Here is a 21,249-nt window from a genome sequence, read left to right on the forward strand (position 1 = left end):
GAGTCAAAATTTGGTATCTAAAAGTGATGATATAAGCTTTGTTAACTCGTTGAAAGAACAGCTCGAAGAACCATACTCCATTAGGCAATCAGCGGTTTCGCCTTAAAATCCTTAGCTCTGTTTCTGATCTCATTCCCTTCCATGTCCACCATTAGTTTTTTACCCTTCTCTATATGTTCCCTCTTTCCAGCTCTTGCAATTCCAGCCCTATCTTCCAAACATTACATACATAAGACGAGTTAACCATCTGGTCTCCGAAGAATGGTTTGCACAACATCGGTACCCCTTCGCGTATACTCTCGATCGTCGAGTTCCAGCCGCAATGGCTCCAAAATCCGCCTGCGCGCCATGCGCTAGCACTTCCTTTTGCGGCGTCCATTTTACGATTCGACCTCTTCTCCCTTCCACCTCGAATCCATTCAGCATCGTTTGATCCATTCCGAGTTGCGAACCATACCGGGCCTAACCACCCACAAGAAAGGTTGTTCACATTGTACTAGCCCCCGAGCCATCTCGATTAGTCATTTTCCTCAATGCTTGCCAGGCTACCGAAGCTCACGTATATGATGGATTTCGGGCTTGTTTGTTGAGCCAAGCGATGCATTTATCATCTTCGGTCAGTATTGAGCTGCCGATGGTTGGTGCTAGTTGTGTAATGGTCCAACGGTGAAAATTGACGCTGGGAAGTGTTGTTTTACATTTGAAATTGCTTGTTGTTCAAGAAAAGCCATCGAGTTCACGATTATAGCCGACGAGCTCTTCACCGAGTTTGTGAATGCGACTCTCAATTCCACCATCGCTTCGGTCGGATACTGAGACAACAATGCACGTAACCGTGGAAGTTGAAGAGCTTGCAGCTCCGGCGAACCGATTTCAGAAATGAAATCTGCAACACAAATACTAAGAGTTTAGGATATTGACTGTTCCATCAACAAAAAAATGTTTAAATTATTAAAATCAAATGCGATTCAAATCCAATCTGAGCATATCCATGAACATATTTAAGCCAGATCATCTCTAACCGTAGGAATTAATGACGGATTAACGATGATAATTATTTATAACTTCAAGTGTCAAAGTGATAAAAATATCCTTAAAGTATTAAAATGAGAAAATCCAACTAATAATCATATTGTGTTAGTATGGTAACTTGTTGCGCAATCAAACATTAAAGAGGTAAATCGCATAGCTTTTTCCTCGAGTTCAGAAAACACAGGAAGGAACAGCAACGTCGTAGCAGAACTTGACGCAGACTTATCCCGGGTACCCTCAGCTCATCGGCGATAGTTTGAGCACAGAACATAAGCGAATCGTAGACGACGACGGTGCTATGATCGCGAGAGTGCACAATCTCTTCGATGCGTTGCCGTAACGGTGCTGCATTTCTGTTGAGACTCAGTGCGAGGCCGGCAACATCTCTATAAAAGAGCTGAGATTGCGTGAGCTTATCCGTTATCGATATGAAGGCAAATTCGAGGTGGTTAGAAGGGTCGGGAGAGTTCAATTCGGGGTGAATTATGGTGATCGAGAAGCCTTTCGAGTGTAAGATAGTGGCCAGCTGCAACATGGGTGTTATGGGGCCTTGAAAGGGTACCATTACCGGCACTAAATCACATGATTTCTGTTGCTTCTCCATTTGCTTGTTTTGGTCTGTTTCTCTCTGGGATTGACATGCTGTTGCAGTGAACTTTTGGAAAAGTTGATGAAGAAAATTGAAATTAGAGACTGGAAGGCCAGTGATTGGTATATTGAAATCAGTTTTCCACTATCTTTAGTTACTCAATATTCCATGGCTGCTGGCTTAAATGGGCTTTGGTTTTGAGTGGAAAATAAACCCAATCCTTGTCCGCCGCCCTTCTAGAATACTTGCATGCTTTTAGAACGGATAAATCAACATTTAGTCCCTTGCAGTTTATCTTAATTTGACCCCGAAGATTTTTGTCAACATTATCCAGTAATTTGGTGACCTCTCTAGTTTAACTATTGAATTTAGATTTTCTATTTCGTTGAATGTTTTTGCGCCATATAAACTTGGTGTTTTCTAAATTTATTAGACATTCGACATATTAATTAATTGGTCTAAATTCAAATATTGTAAAATTTTATTATGAGAATGATTTTTTTTCAACTCAACTTCATTCACATTGTAAAGTTTAACCCTAAATATTATCAGATGACCTCATCAATCTAACTTGTTCTGGTTGATATAATGGGATGATACATTAGGCCATATAAACAATGTCTAGAGTTTAAATCCCGATGTTGTGAATAAAATAAGTTCAATCAGAATTTTGTTCTTATGATGAGCTTTCACAGCTACTGATGTAACGCCCCGAATATCGACTTAGTAGTCTAGAGTCGAACCAATAATTTATTTAATAGATTTATTATTAAACGAAGGTCTCTTGGTTCAAATTTGAGTTTAATTGAATAAGAAATTAGCCATGTAGAAGTTAAAAAAGGAGATTTTTAAGCTTACGAAGAAGATGCAAGGACCAAAAGAGTAATTATACCATTGAAGAAAAAACATGGCTAATTTAGGAGGATTTTTAGCTGATTTTCACATGGGTTGGTGGAACCTTTTTCTCCTTCTCTTCCCCAAAAGTTTCTTCCTCTTTATATTCTCTTCTCCATTCACCTTCTCTCTTCTCTTTCTCTTTACTCAAGCAATAACAAAGAAAAAGGTTTCACTTTTCTCCATCTCCTTCCTCAATATGAAATCTATAGGTAAGATTCATAACCTAGAGTTTTTGAGCTTTATGAAAAGCTCACCATCTCCATAAATGGTGTTCTTGAGCTTTCATGGGAGTTTGGGAGGATTTAAGCTCCAAGAGCTTCCTCTAACGTTCCCATTCGATTTTCATGTGTTATAGTTGTCGTTTAACAACTTGTATCCTTCATTTTCATGTTGGATCCAGTTGGTGATTCTCGAATGATGGAAAGTGGAGGAAGAACCCCTTTTTAAGCTAAGTCAAGGAAAGATTAATCCTTGGGTAAGCTATAGACGTTTTGAAGTTTCTAAGAGTTGAGGTAACACATTATAATTCTTCCTTACCACATGTAATATCATTTAAATGAATATGTTTGCATGTATGGGGCAAGAAAAGAATGTGGGGGGTTTGGTTCAAATAAGCATGCTAGAGCAATTTCAGGGCAATATTCATATTTGTGTTTTGCAAGCATGAAAGTTAGTACCTTTTGACCTCTAAGACACTAAATAAGACGTTAAACATGTTTACTAGTCTTAGGGGAAGTGTTGGGTTGATTCTTGGGTGTTTCCCGAGCTTAAGCAAGTCATTCCTAAAAAAATAATCGATTCCTTGACCAAAGGGATCAATCCCAAAGTTTCTGTACGGAAAAAGATCGATCCCTTGAGGAAAATGATCGATCATTCGAAAGAAATGATATAACTCTTAAAATTTTGCTCGATGGAAAAATGGTGAAATTGTATTCTTTAGTGGTCTGAAGTATTGAGAAATGTTGTCTTGACCTCAACATGTTTTAATGAGTACAATTTGATCCATTAATTGATTTGCTTAAATACTTAAACCCTTAATATGAGATATCATTGATAATGATCAACTCGATTAATAACATTATGAAATAAAGTGACATAAAACTAGCCTTTGTTTGATACTCGAGAAACATCTAGGACACCCGAGTTACTCTAGCATTATGATGTTTGTCTGTTATGTTATGTTGATATCCGGATATCTTTTGTATGGGTACGCATCCGATGCACGTAAATTTCGGGTCGTACCGATACAAATTATGATGCACGTAAATTTCAGAATCATATCTTATGCTTAAGAGCCCGTATCTGTGGGATCAGGAAGTGAGCTTCCGATGCACGTAAATTCTGGACCTCACTCCGACCTCTTGAGGTTCCGTGGTAGACTAAGGGCTGCAAGTTTCGATGCACGTAAATTTCGGTTCTTATCCAGAAGCTATTACGTTTTAGATAGACTAGTATGTTATCCGAGATGCACGTAAATTCCTCCGACCTCATTGCTGGACCTATCTCTTGTTTGTTGATATGTTTCTGCATATTCATGAGATGTTAGGTAAGCTAAGGGTGTCGTCTTGAGATGCACGTACATTCCTCCGACCACACCACTATACTTACCTCATGATGTTTGAGTCTATTTGCATGCACATATTTTTGTTCGTCAACATGATCATTTGATGAATGGATGTAGTATGGTAGAGGTATTGTGTGATGCGGGGCTTACGAGCTTGGCATTCGGAATGTGTTTTCGTTCGTATGTTTCAGGTTTCGTGGATCACGATGAAACAACGAGATCATCATATGAGTCTCAACAGAGTACCAGGTTATGACAATGTCGGCTTAATGGGCATGTAGAGGTCATAAGTGTCACTTAGTATATATAAGGATTATTTATTTTATTTATCTAGTTTATAAATTGTTACGATTTGTACTTTATATAAAATACTTTGAAGCAAATATGATTTCTTAGGAAAATATTTTAGTCTTCACTTTTAAAATTTCATGTGACATTTGAATAAGTGTGATTTGGGTGTTACAACTGATCATTACAAAAAGTAAATAAATTCATGTTTCTTAGGGCATATTTTGACGAGAGTGTAATCAGGGATAGACTGAGAAGATATAGGTGGAGGCAATCACCCCCTTAAAATTTTAAATTACCATATATTTAAATTTTTTATGTATTTTCTATTGAAAATATATTTTTGTCCTCAGAAATTTTATTAATATAAATCCATCCCCTAATTTCTTAATTTAAATTCATCTCCTAAGTTTAAGTTCACCCCTACTATAAAATTATTAGCGTACTTATATGAAAATATAATTACAACACTGACATTGTATTTCTCTATGTCGTCTTTAATAGTACAAAATATAATTATATGATATAAAAATTTAATTATTTTAATAGTTTAAGATGATTATAAAATAATATTGGTTCAGATTTTTTATTATCGACAACATACATAATTTACAAACATTTACAGACGTAGTGTTCGAACCAAAACTTCGATAAATATCGATTCCTCCTTTAAACATAAATTAAAAAGTAACAATAAATTATAACGAGTACGAAAACACAATATAAATATATATGATTACACACAACGACTTTTCAAACATGGTTTTAGTATTACTTAAAAGACATAATTGTCGCAGTTGGACAGCCTGCACAGCCTGCATCGTTAGTCCGCACTCATCATCTGATGTTTTAAATCGAACTTAAAAATTTCGAATTATATATTCGTGTAATGTGACGGATACGTACTTCTTTCCGCCAAGTGGCTCGAAGCATCAGAAAGAGTAGAATGGTGGTTTGAAGGACGGTTCCGACCAGCATACCGGACCAAATCCCTTGCACCCTGAGGTTGAATTTGAATCCCAGCAGAGCTCCCGCTGGAATTCCAAATATATAATAGCAAACAATGTTGATTAAGCCAACATATGCTTGCCACCCTTCCCCCACTGCCACTCCTACGGAACCAAATCCATAATAATTAAATACGACATATTCTCGTATTCAAGACTTAAATTTGAGTTTCGGTAACGTAGTCCGAAATCAAATTACAGCAATTTTTTTTTACCATGGAGAACAGGGAGAATGCTATTGAGGAAGATCGTTGCCGCAAGGAAATATCCGAGATTCGATGCCGCCTTTATGACCGGTGGTTTGTCGGAGAACAACTTGGGAAAATCGTGTTTGGTTGCTAGAAGAACGGCCGTGAAAGCGATACCGACAGCCAAAGATGTCAAAGCGGTCACCATGATCGAGAATTTCGCCGCTTTGGGACGTCCGGGTCCGAGTTCGTTGGCAACTCGGACGCTGTGAGACAATAAGCATATGTTTCGAAAGCTTTAGAAGAAGATAATCATGGATATGATATTGAAACCATATTTTGTATGGAGGTTGAGCAATGGACCTTGCTGCTACGTTGAATCCCAAAGTGACCATTGAAGTCCAAAGTTGAAAGTTCATGCTGCAAAAATAATATCATTTGAAACTAATCCTTCAAATAATATCATTTCCTTTGATTTGAACCAACTAAATACATTTAACAAAAACTTTAAGATTGAGAAACAAACCAGATTGAAATCGAATCAACTGCAAGCGTAGGATTTTTAAGATATCCCACCATAAGAATAATTGCCGAAAATACCATATCTCCAAGCTGCAAAAATCAATCACTAAAAGAAACCTCAATTTTCTCATCAAATTTCGAATACGCAACTTAATCTTCACACACAGAGACCGAGAAGAACTAACCATAACATCACAGCAGAAGCAAGCGATAGTTTAACGAAACCCCACAACGATTTAAAGGCCAACAGCGAGAGACCCGTCCACGAATCCGGGAAAACCCCAGAAACCACATAAATCACCATCGCAATGACTTGAAGCCACCACGAGATATTACCGGCCATGGCTGCACCCAGTAGACCGAGCTCCAGCTTGGTCACCAGAGCCCAGTTCAACAAAACATGACAACCCAAGCTGACGACAGAGATCACGGTCATAACCCAGACTTTGGTCTGAGCTTGAAGGAACCTTTGGATTGGGAAATTGATGGCGTAAGCGAAGAACTGAGGGATCACCATCCTGCAATATTTTCCGGCAAGTTCCGCGATATCCTTGTCTTGTCGTAGTAGGTTTAGTATCGGTGCTGCGAGGAGGTAACATGGTGTTAGACTTAGAGCGGTTATTCCGGCTATGATCCATGATCTTTGGAGATAGATTCCGAGCATGTTGTGTTGTCCGGCGCCGACGGCTTGACCGCATAGTGTCTCCAGTGCACTTCCCATTCCTAAATAGAAAAGGACATGAACATAAGGATACGATCACCGGAAGATATGAGTCTAGGGTTTTGATATTACTCACCATGATACCAAAAACGAAGCCTTCGATGACATTCGTCGTTATGGTAACTGCAGCGAGTTGAAGTTCTCCCAAGTGACCGGCGAAAGCGACGGTGACGAAACCGATCGAAAACTGAGAGACCGATACCAAAATTGCAGGGCCTGCGATCTCCCACATCTTCTTTGATTCTTCCCAGCTTTTTCTTATGATCTTTTGCTTCACCGCCGGCTCTCCTCCCGACTGTCTCTCCATTCTAAATGTCTTTACTTCTGTTGGCTTTTCTTCTGCTTCTGTTGAATCCATTTTCGCTTTCTCAGATCAAATTATCTGTCACGCATAGAACCATATATATATATATATATAGAATCATATATATGTATGTATGTATGGATTGATGCAAGCAGAAACGAAGCTGGTAGCCCACACGTTGTTTAGGTTAAAAATTGAATTACGTGAGATTAAGTTGTTTAATTTTAAAATATTCGTCCGTTGGAAAATGAAGTCATAAAATTTAAGTGAATTATAGTTTAATTCCACTTGTTTTAGAAGTGAAATTTTTTAAAATTAAATATAATATTTTTTTAATAATCTAGAGTGATTATAAAGTAATATATATTTAAAAAAATAACTACCGACAATATGTACACATCTTTCAAATGTATTTACTCTAAACTCAGGATTTCTAAGATAAATAACATTTTCTTTTGAAGACAGAGGTTCATAACTAATAGTATATCTTAAAAGTAAAAACTTGAACATAAACACGAAATTAAACCTAAATCTTACGTTTTGAGTTTGAGAGTAACGTATTCGTGAGTTATGCCACACCAACCTCTCAAATGAAGACTAATCAGTAAAAAAATCTCATTTAATGGTATATGTTTTCAGAAAGCGATTCGAACTTTAGGGTTTTCTTCATATGGAGGGCATAATTGTGTGTTTAATGCTTGATTTGGTGTTTCTTTTGAAGCAAACCTGTGAAATCAATTTCTTTAACGTGCAGGCAGACCCCCTTGCAAGTTGCTACAACATTGTCTGATATAATTTATAACATGCCCTTTAGGTCCATAAACTGTAAAGAGCTGAAAATAACTGTAATTTTAGGGTTTCGTAGCGGAACACTCGTTTCATTTTTAACGGTGTAGCAATCTGGATCATTCAATCTATTTTTAGTCTTTCCAAAATGAGTGACACGTGATGCATTTGACTCTTGATTATATTGATGAAATATTGTTTTCGCAATAACTATGGCTTTTCTTCCTTTTATCATAAGAAACAACAAATAAACGAAGCAGCGGCATTGATTAATAGGAAATGGTGAGTACCAAAAGTTGACATTTGATGGGTCATGAGCTGCCGACTTTGCATCTCCTCCTCCACATGTTCTACCAGATTAACTATGTCGATCAGCTACAAGTTGGTGAGTGATCAAATCATCCGGGGATGGATCGAGGCGGGGTAGTCACTCCCTGAACTTTTAAAATTACGAATTTATATATATATTTCCTATTTAAAATATGTTTTACCCCCTGGAATTGTAGTTCGCCCATAGAATTGTAGTTCAATTCCTTAAGTTTAAATTCGTCCCCTAACATAGAATCCTGCATCCATAGTTGAAATCATCCTTTGTTTCCTGCTGAAATAAAAAAACTCCGATTAAATCGGTTGAATTGAAAATCGATGATATATTTGTTAATAATAATGTTGTTTCGATTCTTGTTTTTTCAAGTAATAGTGTTTCACTCCTCCTCTATCTTATGATTAAGTAACCTTATCAGACATATTCAGATATAGTTGTAGGATACAATATTTTAGGGACTCTCCGAATATGTGAAATAACTTTATGTCCTTAGGATACATGTATCCAACGCTTGAGCTACAATTTCAAATAACAATAACATTATTTTTCTTTGAATAAGAGATAAAATAATATAAAATTTAAAAAACACTTGATTATTAAAATAAAAAATATAATTCGGTAATTATTAATGCAATTTAGTCAACATACAAATTGAATGCAGGTTTTAGGAAGAGTATATCATTCAAACATTAATATATAAATATAGAAATTGGAGCGACCATATTTAGCAGGCTGGTCAAGATATTCATCCTTATTATTTCATAATTTTTTAAATCATGGACTTGCTAGGGTAACTCCCCTTTCTTTTCTTAGAGTTTCTGATCTTCTCCTCCCTCTAGATAAGATTAAGATAAATTTAGAATTTGTCAAAAAAAAAAAATGAGACCCCATGTCTCAAACAAACAATTTTAGTAATTAAGTGATTATTAAAATAGTTAAAAAAATTTAAACAAATATTAACTTATATTCATCCCAAATTAAAAAAGAAAGAAAGACCCCATACTTTTATAGATTGGCCATCTTTGTTGACAAGTTCAGTCTATCACTAACTTGTTTGACTTAAAACAATAATATACTCCCTATGCTTCATTAGATATGTCCGTTTCGAATTTTAAAATTATTCAATTTAAAAAGTTATATTAGAAAAATTAACAAATAACAATACTTATATTTATTTTTTTACACATATCAAAACAAATCTATCAATCATTTTTTGAGAAATAATATTGTCAACATAAACCCTAATTTAATATATACTAAAGTGTATTTAAACATACAATATTTGAAATTCAAGACTTTAAAAAATTTAAATAAAAGGTGAATTTTTTTGAGATAATTTTATGTTAATTGAAATTTGAGGATTTTTGTGTGCTGAGTCTAACCATGTAATTGGTCTAACTATTGATATAGTTTAATTATTAATTCATTAATACCTTAAAATTTAAACTTCTAATTAAAATTTTATTTTATTGAGCCAAGTAATATGTCGTATTATTTATGGATCATGTTGATTATTTAGCTTACATCTTTAACATTCGAATACATGTAAAATGTATTAAAAAAAAACAAAAGTGACTCAATCGCCAAACAAATTCACTTAAATTCAACAGAAGTTAAGGATCAAATACAAATAAATAAGAATTTAAAGAAATAAGATTTAGAACTTTTGTTATTTTAATGTATTAATAATAAATGTAAGGTAGAAGTAGATTACCGAAAGTGATGCCCACACAAATTGTCAGATGGAGTTAAGTTTTACTCTACATAATTATTTTGTATACATTTTTATTTCATATTGATTCTACTTAAGAATTGTATCTTTTAGCTGTCCATAATTTTATATGAATACGTAGGTTTTTACTTTAAAGTTTTTATTATTATTTAAATCTTGGTAAGTATGGCGTTTTCACCAATAAGTAATTAATTATTTAATTAAATTAAATATTTAAGAAGGAATTAATTTAAATATGACTTGAATATTGTAGATTTATTAGAATTAAATTAGGGTAAACTACGCAATTAGTATCTAAACTATCAATTTTGATCTGTTTTAGTATCTAAACTTTTAATGTTTTCAAAATCATACCTTACGTTTAGTTTTTTTTCCATTTAGTACCCGCCATTAAAAATTTCACGAGTTTAGTACCTAAACTATCAATTTTGATTCATTTTAATACCTAAACTTTCATTTATTTTCAAAACTTAACGTTAAATTTTGAGAGTACTAAAATGAAACAAAAACTAAAATTTAAGTATGATTTAAAAAGTTGAAAGTTTATGTACTAAAATGGACCAAAACTGATAGTTTAAGTATTAAACTCATAATTTAGCCATAAGTTTATAGTAAGAATCTACACTTATCTTTATTCTTTTATATAAATTCTGGTTTAAGATTTTGTTGTATAAATTAAAAATGAGTATTTAATTAAATTGAATAGAGTAAAATAATTTTAAATCAGTTGAATTGAGAAGTCCTAATATATTTGAGAAATTATTCGATAAATATGCTTTTAAAAATTAAACTTCACAAATTTATATACTTTAATTTCGAGTACTAAAATTTCAAATTTTAAACCTTAAACATTAAGAAGAATTATTTGATAGTGTAAAATTTAATTTATAAAACTCTACTTATTTTAATGCTAAACTCTAAAAACTAACTTTAAATTTTTAAACTTAAACCATAAATAATACAAATGATAAAATTGTGTAATTTTTTATGAAGTCTAAATTTAATCATAGTCTTATTGAGAGTGAATGTAAAAGAGGGATTGGGGAAAGAATGAGAGTAATCTTAAACTTTTAAACTTAAAACCTTGAATTCTAAACTTAAATAATTTATCCAACTCAGTCGCCTCCATGGTAAAAGAATTGTTGTTATTTATGAGGACTGGGATCGAATATCATAGATGCCAAGGTTGTGAACGATCAATGTCGAAAGGTTTAGAATTTATCTTTAAACATATATTACCTTATACTTAACCCTATATTAATAAAAAAAACAAATATATATCAAATAATTTTTTAAACATTAAATCCTTTTAAATTTAAAACTTTGAATTCTAAACTTGAATAACATACATAACATTTAATTAGGGGTGTGCATTATCGGATATCGGATATTATCCGATCCGAATTTTTGGATATCCAAAAATTTCGGATACCAAAAGTAATGATCCGTATCGGATCCGAAAAAATCGGATATCCGAAAATTCGGATCGAATATCCGAATATCCAGATCCGAATCCGATTTTTTTTTTTGCAAAAAAATTCAAAAAAAAAGTAACAGGAATTAAAATATTCATATTTGCCTGCTTTTTTATCGACAAAAGTTTTTTTTACTGCTGAATTTTGTTTTCCCCTCATCAGACTCCATCATCGAATCAACAAATACGGAATTAAAATCTCTATTCTCATCAAAAGATGACATATTCTGTAAACAAACAATAAAATATATTCAGTAAACAAGCAATAAAATAACCGATACATACAACTATTATATCAATTAAAGAATACTCTTAGAAGTATCCCACGTAAGACATTCTTTAATCCCTAATAAGTTTCAAAGACATTGTTGATTTATTCAAGTGACAACAGAAGTAACCGCAGATGATGCTTTGTTAACCCCAAAACCAGACATGGAATACTGTCATGTTTGGTGAAGATGAGTGACATCACCCCAAGCTTTTATGGTCCACACACCATCACCAGATATATGAAATATGTTCACAGAAGTATTTAGTATACTTCCCCGGAACCTTGTCGAGCAAGCCCGCCTATATAGTGCCCTTATGACACCTCCATGAGTCACCACAACGACTCGCTTTCCTAACATATCGGGAAACAGGCAACAATTCATAATATTCGAACCAGAAACATGTCCTGTCGGGTAAAACTTGGACGGATTGTTAAAAAATGACAGTATATACCTGTGTGTTTCTGACTAATTCTCTGTAATGAAGATGTAGCACGATGATAGAGCTGGTCTAAGCTTTCTCCACCTCTCTGGACGCATAGTGAAAACCAGATCGAGTAAACCAGTATGTTGAAACCAGAACGAGCATGTTTAATGGATATAAAGAAAATATCCCTAAATTTTTTCGGGTTTTCGGATAATCCGAAAATAGTTTTTTACCGATCCGTATCCGATCCGATAATCCGAAAAAAATTTCGGATACCCGATCCGAATTATCCGAAAATTGAAAAACGGATCGGATATCCGAATTTTCGGATCAGATCAACGGATCGGATTAGTCGGATCGGATTTTTTTGCACACCCCTACATTTAATTAGATAAAAGTGTGTACTCTAAATTCTAGGAATTCCTATAAATCACATGGCGGCTAACATATTTGTTTATGGGTGTTTATAATATTCCACGTTGATGTTAACATTTTTGTTTCTATTTATAGCAAGCTTTTTATCTTTCACAACAATATCTCTCTAAAAATCAAACCTCTGAGACTCAATATGGCTTCCACTGTCGTAGCTTGAATCTTTTATAATTCCAATATTAGAATCTGCTATTCTAACAAAGAAATATGTCTGGGTTTGAAGCAGATAACAATGGCGTTTCAGTTTCAACGGCAGCCGAGAACAAAACCCTAGCGGATTTCGAGCCTCCACAGAAACCTAAAATAAACAATGGCGTCGGCTTTGCACTTATGATTGCTCCTGTTTACACTGCCGAAGTCTCCCCCGCTTCCTCTTGTGGATTTCTCACCTCATTCCCCGAGGTCTTAAAACCTTTGAATTATTCCCTCTCTCTTTCTCTCTTCATTTCATCTTGGTTTAACATAATGTAGGGATAATAACGGTTCAGTTTTATAATATTGAATTAAAATTCAATCGAAATCTAATGTAACATTTTTTGTTTGAAGGTTTTCATTAATATTGGTATATTATTGTGATATGTTTCGAACTATGCGTTTTTGAAGCTGCGAACCGACTTGGTGTGGAGGGTAATGCTCGGCGTCGGCGCAGTCCCGTCGGTTTTCTTGGCTATCGGTGGTTTCATAATGCCGGAATAGCCTCGTTGGCTGGTTATGCAGGGTCGAATCGGTGAAGCCAAGACTGTTCTTGAGCGAACTTCCGACACCAAAGAAGAAGCTCAGCTTCGACTCACTGACATCAAAGATGCCGCCGGAATCCCACAAGATTGCACTGACGACCTCGTTCACGTCCGAAAGCAAACCCACGGGGAATGCGTCTGGAGAGAATTACTTTTACACCCCACGCAGTCTGTTAGGCACGTCTTGATTTGTGTCGTCGGAATCCATTTCTTCCAACAAGCGATAGGCTTAGACTCCATTGTTTTGTATAGTCCGAGGATTTTTGAAAAAGCCGGGATCACATCATCAAACCATAAGCTACTCCCCACCGTGGCAGTCGGATTCGTCAAGACGATTTTCATATTAGTGGCTACTTTCATTCTAGACAAAATCGGACGGCGTCCTTTGCTCCTCAGTAGCGCCGCCGGCATCGTGATTTCATTAGCTGCATTGGGACTTTCGTTAACAGTAATCGACCTATCCGACCAGATCAAGGTGACGTGGGCGGTCGGACTATGCATCGCAATGGTTTTGTATGTCGCTGTTTTCTCGATCGGCCGGATGGGACCCGTTACGTGGGTTTACAGCACGGAGATCCTCCCGTTGAGACTGCGGGCGCAAGGGGCGAGCATGGGAGTGACGGTTAACGGCGGGACCAGCGGTTTAATCTCGATGACTTTCATTCATTGTACAAAGCGATTACCATCGGTGGAGCCTTCTTCTTGTACAACGGGGCGGAAGTAGTGGCGTTTTGCTTTTTCTGCGCATTCTTTCCGAAGACGGGAAGGAGAACACTCGAGGAAATGGATGGACTTTTCGGTAAATTGGTGGGTTGGAGGGAAGAGGCAAAGAGGATGAAGATGAAGGAAGTTGACGGTGACGGAAGGAGTAACGGTCAGATCCAATTAGAAAATAATATAACACCTAAGGCTTGATAGTGAATCCAAGGATAATTTAGTAAATACGTATGTCGTGATAAATTGGGAGAAAATGCATTCGATAATGTTGGGATGTTTAAAGTTTTGATTCTTGTTGCTTAATTAGTTGAGCAATTCGTGAGTATTTTGAATTCGATTTGGTCAAAATTCGATAAAATCTCGATTCGAATTAACTTGAGCTCGAGTTCAACTCGAGACCTTAACGAGATGAATGGAGTAACAAAATTTTTTTAACGATCACGAATTGAGCGCTACCCAACTCGCGATCAACTCCCTTGATAAGCCCTCTTAATTCCAGTGATTAAAAGTCATGGTAATATAAATGCTTAATACAAAAATAAGTACTTAAACTATATCTAAAATTTACTTTTGACGTCTAATTTTGTTTTTGTTAAAAATAAGCATTTAATATTTTTTTATATAATTAAAGTTTATATGATTATAGGATATAGAAAGATTTATACAAATAATTAGAGATCCAATTTAATGTGTTAGGATAAAGGGATAAGAGATGTTAGATCATGCATGAGATCATGTACAAAGATGGGACAAAGAACCCAGTTGAGCCAGCAAGTGGTGTTTTGTCTTACGCTATTTTGAAACAAAACACCAATTTGTGTGTGGTCTAATTCTTTGTTTTGATTGGTTGTTTGAAGGCTTTTTCCACACATGTTTTAATGGCTATGGTTTCTCTTTTAGTACACGCCATGGTGTGTAAAATTCAACGAAGACTGTTCTTCTTGGACTTGGGAGGAGTGTTAGGTGTAATGACGACAATAATGTCCAAATTTGTTGCAACCTCTGCTTTTCGTTCTTAATCTGTTCAATTGCATACTTGGATAAATTTCTTTCTTTGCGGAGGTTACAATCATGGCTGAGTCCGGACCCGAAACCGGCGTCGTTTCGAGTCGGCCGGCCGTTGTGGTAGCGGATTTTGAGGTTTCAAAGAAACCTAGGATGAACAAGTTTGCTTTTGCTTGTGCTGTACTTGCTTCCTTAACTTCCATGTTACTCGGTTATGGTAAGTAAAAAAAAATTCATTTTTAAGCTCTTTTTGGGTAACTTTTTAGTGACGATTTCAGTCTAAATTTTGCATGAAAATAGATATAGGAGTGATGAGTGGAGCTATAATGTTCATAAAAGAGGACTTGAAAATCAGCGACGTTCAGATTGAAATCCTCGTCGGTGTACTCAGCTTGTATTGCCTAATCGGTTCGATTGTCGCCGGAAAAATCGCCGATGTAATTGGTCGTAGATATACCATAGCGTTGGCTAATATCATTATCTTCGTCGGATCTCTCCTCATGGGTTTCTCGATCAATTACGCTTTGCTTATGTTCGGTCGATTCGTCACCGGTATTGGCGTCGGCTTTGCCCTTATGAGTGCTGTTCTTTATACTGCCGAAATTTCCCCTGCTTCTTCTCGAGGATTTCTCACCTCATTCCCTGAGGTAATTCTATATTGTCTCGAGTTGAGTATTTTTACTTTAAACTTATACTTGATTTAATTTCATTTATTAGAAAAGTTTGATAGGATTTGATTTAAATTTTTTAAAAATAAAATTAATTTTATAAGATGGAACCAGGTTAAAATATATTAAATTCATATCAAATGTTTATTATTAATCCAAACCTTTAGGCACAATATTTATATATATAGAGATTGTAATCAAGATTTAATTTTATCTGTAGGTGTGTATTAATAGCGGGATATTATTGGGTTACATTTTGAACTATGCATTTTCAAAGCTACCGTTAAACATCGGGTGGCGGTTGATGCTCGGCGCCGGAGCTATCCCGTCAATTCTCTTGGCTTTTTCCGTTTTAGCAATGCCAGAGTCACCGCGTTGGTTGGTTATGCAAGGTCGACTTGATGAAGCCAAGATTGTGCTTGAAAAAACCCTCGAAACCAAAGAGGAAGCTCAACTTCGACTCAATGACATTAAAGAAGCTGCCGGATTCCCCCCAGGTTTCACCGCCGACGGCATCGTCCAAAAGCCAACCCACGGAGAAGGGGTGTGGAAAGAATTACTATTGCACCCGACACCCGCCGTTAGACACATCTTAATTTGCGCCGTCGGCATCCATTTCTTCCAACAATCATCCGGTGTAGCCTCTGTCGTTGTATATAGTCCGAGGATTTTTGAAAAAGCAGGGATCACATCATCGGACGGTAAGCTGCTTGCCACCATAGCCATCGGATTTTGCAAGACGGTCTTCGTCCTGGTGGCGACGGTTTTACTTGATAGAATCGGACGCCGCGTTTTGCTCCTGAGCAGCGTCGGAGGCATGGTGGGGTCCCTGCTGACGCTGGCGTTCTCCCTGACGATCATCAACAGATCGGAGGAGAAACTAACGTGGGCAATCGTGTTGTGCATGATTATGGTTTTAGCTTTCGTTTCGTTTTTTGCAATCGGGATGGGGCCGATAACCGGCGTTTACGTATCAGAGATCTTCCCGTTGAGGCTACGCGCTCAAGGGGTGAGCTTAGGAGTGGCGGTGAACAGGGTGATCAGTGGGGTCATCTCCATGACCTTTATTTCATTGTACAATGCGATCACCATCGGAGGCGCCTTTTTCTTGTTCGCCGGCTTCGCCGCCGTTGGATGGATGTTTTTCTACGTGTGTCTGCCGGAGACACGTGGAAAAACACTGGAGGAAATCGAAGGGCTTTTTGGTAAATTGGTATGTTGGAGGGAGGCTTCTAAGGAGATGAAGGAAGGTGAACCATGAAGGAATTAATTCTTCAATTTGCTACGGAAGGCAATATCTCATAATAAATTTCCCCTTACATTCCATGTTTGTACATTTTTATTTATTAAAATAAAAAAAATTAAGTTCTGATTCCTAGTGTTATCGTTCTAAAGTTTGGTCATCTTTATTATTAAGTTCTAGTCATCTATGTTATTGTTTTATTAAATTTTAATATCTCAAAAATTGAATGTCATTAATTTGATAACATACCATGTTAAAAAACATTTGATTTTTTTTTTATTTTTAACTTAAATTTTAGACAAAGTATTAATTATGAACCTTTTATAAACCCAAAGGAAGAAAATTTTAATTTATCCCTATTATTTAATATGTTTTTCTCACCTCTCTTGAAACCCAGACTTGTCGATCACTTTTCATGCTGGTGATAACTACGACAAACAACTCCTTGGACTTACTGTACGATACATTGATCACCGTGAAATATTCGGAATATCATCTTCCAAGGGGTCTCTATTCAAGTGAATCAAATAGTCACCTTTAATCCTATGTGGTGGATATTTTATATTAAACTACTCAAAACTCATAAATTAGATAACATTACGTACGGCTGAAAATATAAACGAAAAAGTCAATAGTTTTATTATTATATTATAAGTAAAATTTAAATCATGTGTAAAGAAACATTATTATCGTCGCTCGTTGACTCTTAAGAAAGCTGAGATGTCTGCTTGATTTTGGGCCAAAAACACCAAACTCAGATATCCCGTTTTATTACCACATTATACGGCATTTAAATCATCTCTATATATAATTTATTAAAACTTATTACTATTGTTATCTAAGTTTACCACATACATAATCACTTTAGTTATTGAGTGGTTTTCCTAATACAACGGACTATTTTAGTAATAAAGATAAACAAATCATGACAACAATACCTCTAACTAGTAATTATGTATTTTATCGCTTTACTTTACTTTATGAAAATTAAACATTTACTTTAGTTTATTGGAATTTCATCTTTGCACTTTACAAAAAATTAACAAATTAGGTAACACAATTTCCCAGGGTAATATTATCGTTAAATTATAAATACCAAAAAAAGACTTAAATATCAAATTTCACCTTAAAACTAGACCAATGTATCAAAATACATATTTATCGGATTAAAAATTAGACCTTAAACACAATATTATCATATATACACCCACACGTGCCAATGTTGGCTTTTTTTCGTCCACGTCATCACTCCGGTGGGCCGCATCTCTGAACATAAAAAATCCTAAAATTCACACCACATTCACCCCAAACTAAAACCCAAAATATACGATCCCGATCCACGGTATTGCTTTTTACACGTGTCGAAAAATCCCATCTCAACCGTTCATGCCAGATCACTTGGTCAGACTTCTCCTCGCCCTACTATTCTCTAACGTCCCTTGGATCAATAAAAGAACTCCATCGAATGGTCAGAATGCTGCCCGAAATTCAGCCGGGCAGATCTCATCGCCTTTAAGAGGGGACCTTATCCTCCTCTTGTTCGTCGCTCATCAAAATTCATTAGGGTTAAAAATTTAAACCCTAATCGTCTCGTAGATTGTTTATATTTTTTAGAAAATATTTTCAGTTTTTTCCCCAGTTTAAATTATAGGCTACATTGGTTAAGAGGCACGGGAAGTTTACGCTCGATCGTTTTCATGGTTCTAGTTTGTCAGCCGCGATCGCGAGACCCTCGCCGGAACCCTGCTGATTCCCGGAACTTGAATGGCGTCGGCCTTTTTGGCGAATCGAAGTGAGTCAAATTGGCCACGGCAGCTGAAAACCAGTGTCGCTTTAATGGGCAAAGTTCCCTTTACAGCAAAAAAGCCAAACCCTAAGCCTAAATTCAACAAGAAACGTCATTTCAACCATCAATTGGCGCAACCCGACGATATTGCAGGCCATGTAGTCGATGATCCCCCTGCCTTGACCCATTCGGCGGCTTCTGATGATGCGTCTTCAATTAATCGGAAGATAAATGATTTCAGCTCGGGCAATTACGTTAGCTTCCCCATCAGCTCTTATACGAGGAAGGAGTTGATTGATCTAAAGTGCCGGTTGATTTCCGAGTTGGAGCAGATTCGTGAATTGAAGAATCGAATCCAGTCGAATGATTTTCAGGCTAGATCCAGCTCCACGAAAAATTCGTTACCCAAAAAGAACATTTCAGGAAACAAGCGGCCTTTGTACCCAAATTTCAGCAAAGAATTGAAGAGATTGAACCCTCAAGAGAATGGAAAAGCATCGGAGGCTTATTTGATGAAAAGTTGCTCCCAAATATTGAGCAAATTGATGAAGCATAAACATGGCTACATCTTCAATTCACCGGTAGATGTCGTTGGGTTGGGTCTTCATGACTATTACGCTATAGTCAAGAACCCGATGGATCTGGGCACAGTTAAATCGAGGTTGGCTAAGAAATTTTATGTGTCTCCTTTGGATTTCGCGGCCGATGTCAGGCTTACTTTTAATAACGCAATGATGTACAATCCAAGGGGGCACGAGATTTATGCATTGGCTGAGCAGCTTCTTGCGAGATTCGAGGAATTATTCCGGCCGTTGAGTTTGAAATTGGAGGAAGAATATCCACAAGAAATGGAGTGTTACGAGGAAGAGTTGCAAGCAAGTTCTTGGGATCATGGGGAAGCTGAGAGGATGAACAAAGATTGGGAAATAGATAAGGATGATTCAATTAAAATTGCAGCGAGATCTGATAATGTTGCTGGGATTTCGGGCTATGTTTCAAACCTAAATCCACGGCCAGCACAAATGCAGTTGCAGCCGCCGCCGCCGCCAAGGATGGCTTCTCCAGTTAGGGTACCACCAGTGAAGCCAGCGAAGCTGCCAAAACCGAAGGCCAAGGATCCAAATAAGAGGGAAATGACTATGGAGGAAAAGCAAAAGTTGGGGCTTGGATTGCAGAGCTTGCCACAAGAGAAGATGGACAATGTGGTTCATATCATAAGGAAAAGGAATGGACATTTGACGCAGGATGGGGATGAGATTGAACTCGACATCGAGGCCATGGATACGGAGACACTGTGGGAGTTGGATCGATTTGTCACTAATTATAAGAAGATGGTCAGCAAGATGAAGCGGCAAGCATTGATGGCAAACAATGTTGCATCTAATGACAGCAATAGAGTAAGCACTAAGCACATTGTAATTGCTTTCTATGAAACTGATCTTTATTAATACACTAACTTGTGAATGATGGAAAATTACAGAGAGAAGAAAATGGGGAGAAGATGGATGTTGAAATGGAGATGAAGAAGATGAAGAAAGGCGATGCTGGAGACGAAGACGTAGATATTGGGGACGAAATGCCAATGAGCAGTTTCCCACCAGTGGAAATCGAGAAAGATAATGATCGAGCCAGCAGCAGTTCAAGCAGCTCCAGCAGTTCAAGCAGTGGTTCTTCGTCCTCGAGCGGTACCATTACTTCATTCCATAATATGTAATGATTGTGTCAAATCCGTTTGCGGAAGATCTCTCAAATTATTGATGCTAATTTTGCAGATTCGGGATCGGGCAATTCTTCAGGAAGTGATTCTGACGGTGATGATGCTCGGTCATAAGGCCTCGGTTTGAAGCATGAGCTTGTCTGCTCAATTTTTTTGTGTTGTGGGGGGGGGGGAATCCAAGAGGAATGGGAATTTAGATGAGGTAGATTTACTAACAGTGCTAACAAATTAAAAGTTAGATACGAACCATTTTCTTGTTTTGTTGAATGTACAGGGTTGGGTTGTTTAGAGTGTGTTGTGTGAACCTTGTAATGGTTGCTCTCTTTAGGGAAAAGAAATGGATGATTGCCAGAAGAATGATGAATTTGTGGGGTTTGGCAGATGTAGTGAAAAGAGGGTATTTTTGTAGGGAAGAAATAGTTTGGGGGGTTAGAAGGTATGCGTACTTTGATTTTCAGCATGAGTAGAGGCATGTACAATTCCAATCTTTTGCATCTTGACTTGTTATTGTTTGTACTTGGTTTGCATTGTACAATTACAACTGCAATGCTTGTTGAAGTTCATTGTGTTAGTGTTGAAGTTGGAGACTATACGATCTCAAGTTGGGTACATAACAACTCTTACTGCATAAATGGTGGGCTTCATTTGTTACTGCTTGCCTGCCACGTTCCACTTCATTAAACCTGAGAGCAGGTCTTAACTCTTTGGAACTCAACATATACATACATTAAGGCCTTAAGATGCCGTCAACAACACACTTATGATAAGGTCACGACCATCAAATTTACATTTTTCGGAATCGGAAACTTGAGATCAAAT

At 36.6% G+C, this 21,249-nt stretch overlaps 2 protein-coding genes and 3 pseudogenes across 2 annotated transcripts; 3 read left to right on the forward strand and 2 right to left on the reverse strand.

Moving 5' to 3' along the window:
* On the reverse strand, positions 1 to 1,654 carry LOC120186524 (annotated as a pseudogene).
* Positions 1,655 to 3,793: 2,139 nt separating this feature from the next.
* On the reverse strand, positions 3,794 to 7,172 carry LOC120186461 (annotated as a pseudogene).
* A 5,592-nt stretch (positions 7,173 to 12,764) lies between these two features.
* LOC120186462 lies at positions 12,765 to 14,209 on the forward strand (annotated as a pseudogene).
* Positions 14,210 to 14,953: 744 nt separating this feature from the next.
* Positions 14,954 to 17,060, forward strand: LOC120186522 (polyol transporter 5-like). Its single transcript, XM_039190421.1, has 3 exons — positions 14,954 to 15,233; positions 15,317 to 15,663; positions 15,905 to 17,060. The coding sequence occupies exons 1-3, from the start codon at positions 15,083 to 15,085 to the stop codon at positions 16,943 to 16,945; spliced, it is 1,539 nt and encodes a 512-aa protein (XP_039046352.1). The 5' UTR covers positions 14,954 to 15,082; the 3' UTR covers positions 16,946 to 17,060.
* Positions 17,061 to 18,487: 1,427 nt separating this feature from the next.
* LOC120186521 (transcription factor GTE7-like) lies at positions 18,488 to 20,807 on the forward strand. The gene is made up of 3 exons (XM_039190420.1): positions 18,488 to 20,110; positions 20,194 to 20,398; positions 20,486 to 20,807. The coding sequence occupies exons 1-3, from the start codon at positions 18,692 to 18,694 to the stop codon at positions 20,542 to 20,544; spliced, it is 1,683 nt and encodes a 560-aa protein (XP_039046351.1). The 5' UTR covers positions 18,488 to 18,691; the 3' UTR covers positions 20,545 to 20,807.
* Positions 20,808 to 21,249: the final 442 nt, after the last annotated feature.

This window comes from Hibiscus syriacus, unplaced genomic scaffold, assembly GCF_006381635.1.
Source record: "Hibiscus syriacus cultivar Baekdansim isolate YM2019G1 unplaced genomic scaffold, ASM638163v2 tig00113548_pilon, whole genome shotgun sequence".
Taxonomy (NCBI): domain Eukaryota; kingdom Viridiplantae; phylum Streptophyta; class Magnoliopsida; order Malvales; family Malvaceae; genus Hibiscus; species Hibiscus syriacus.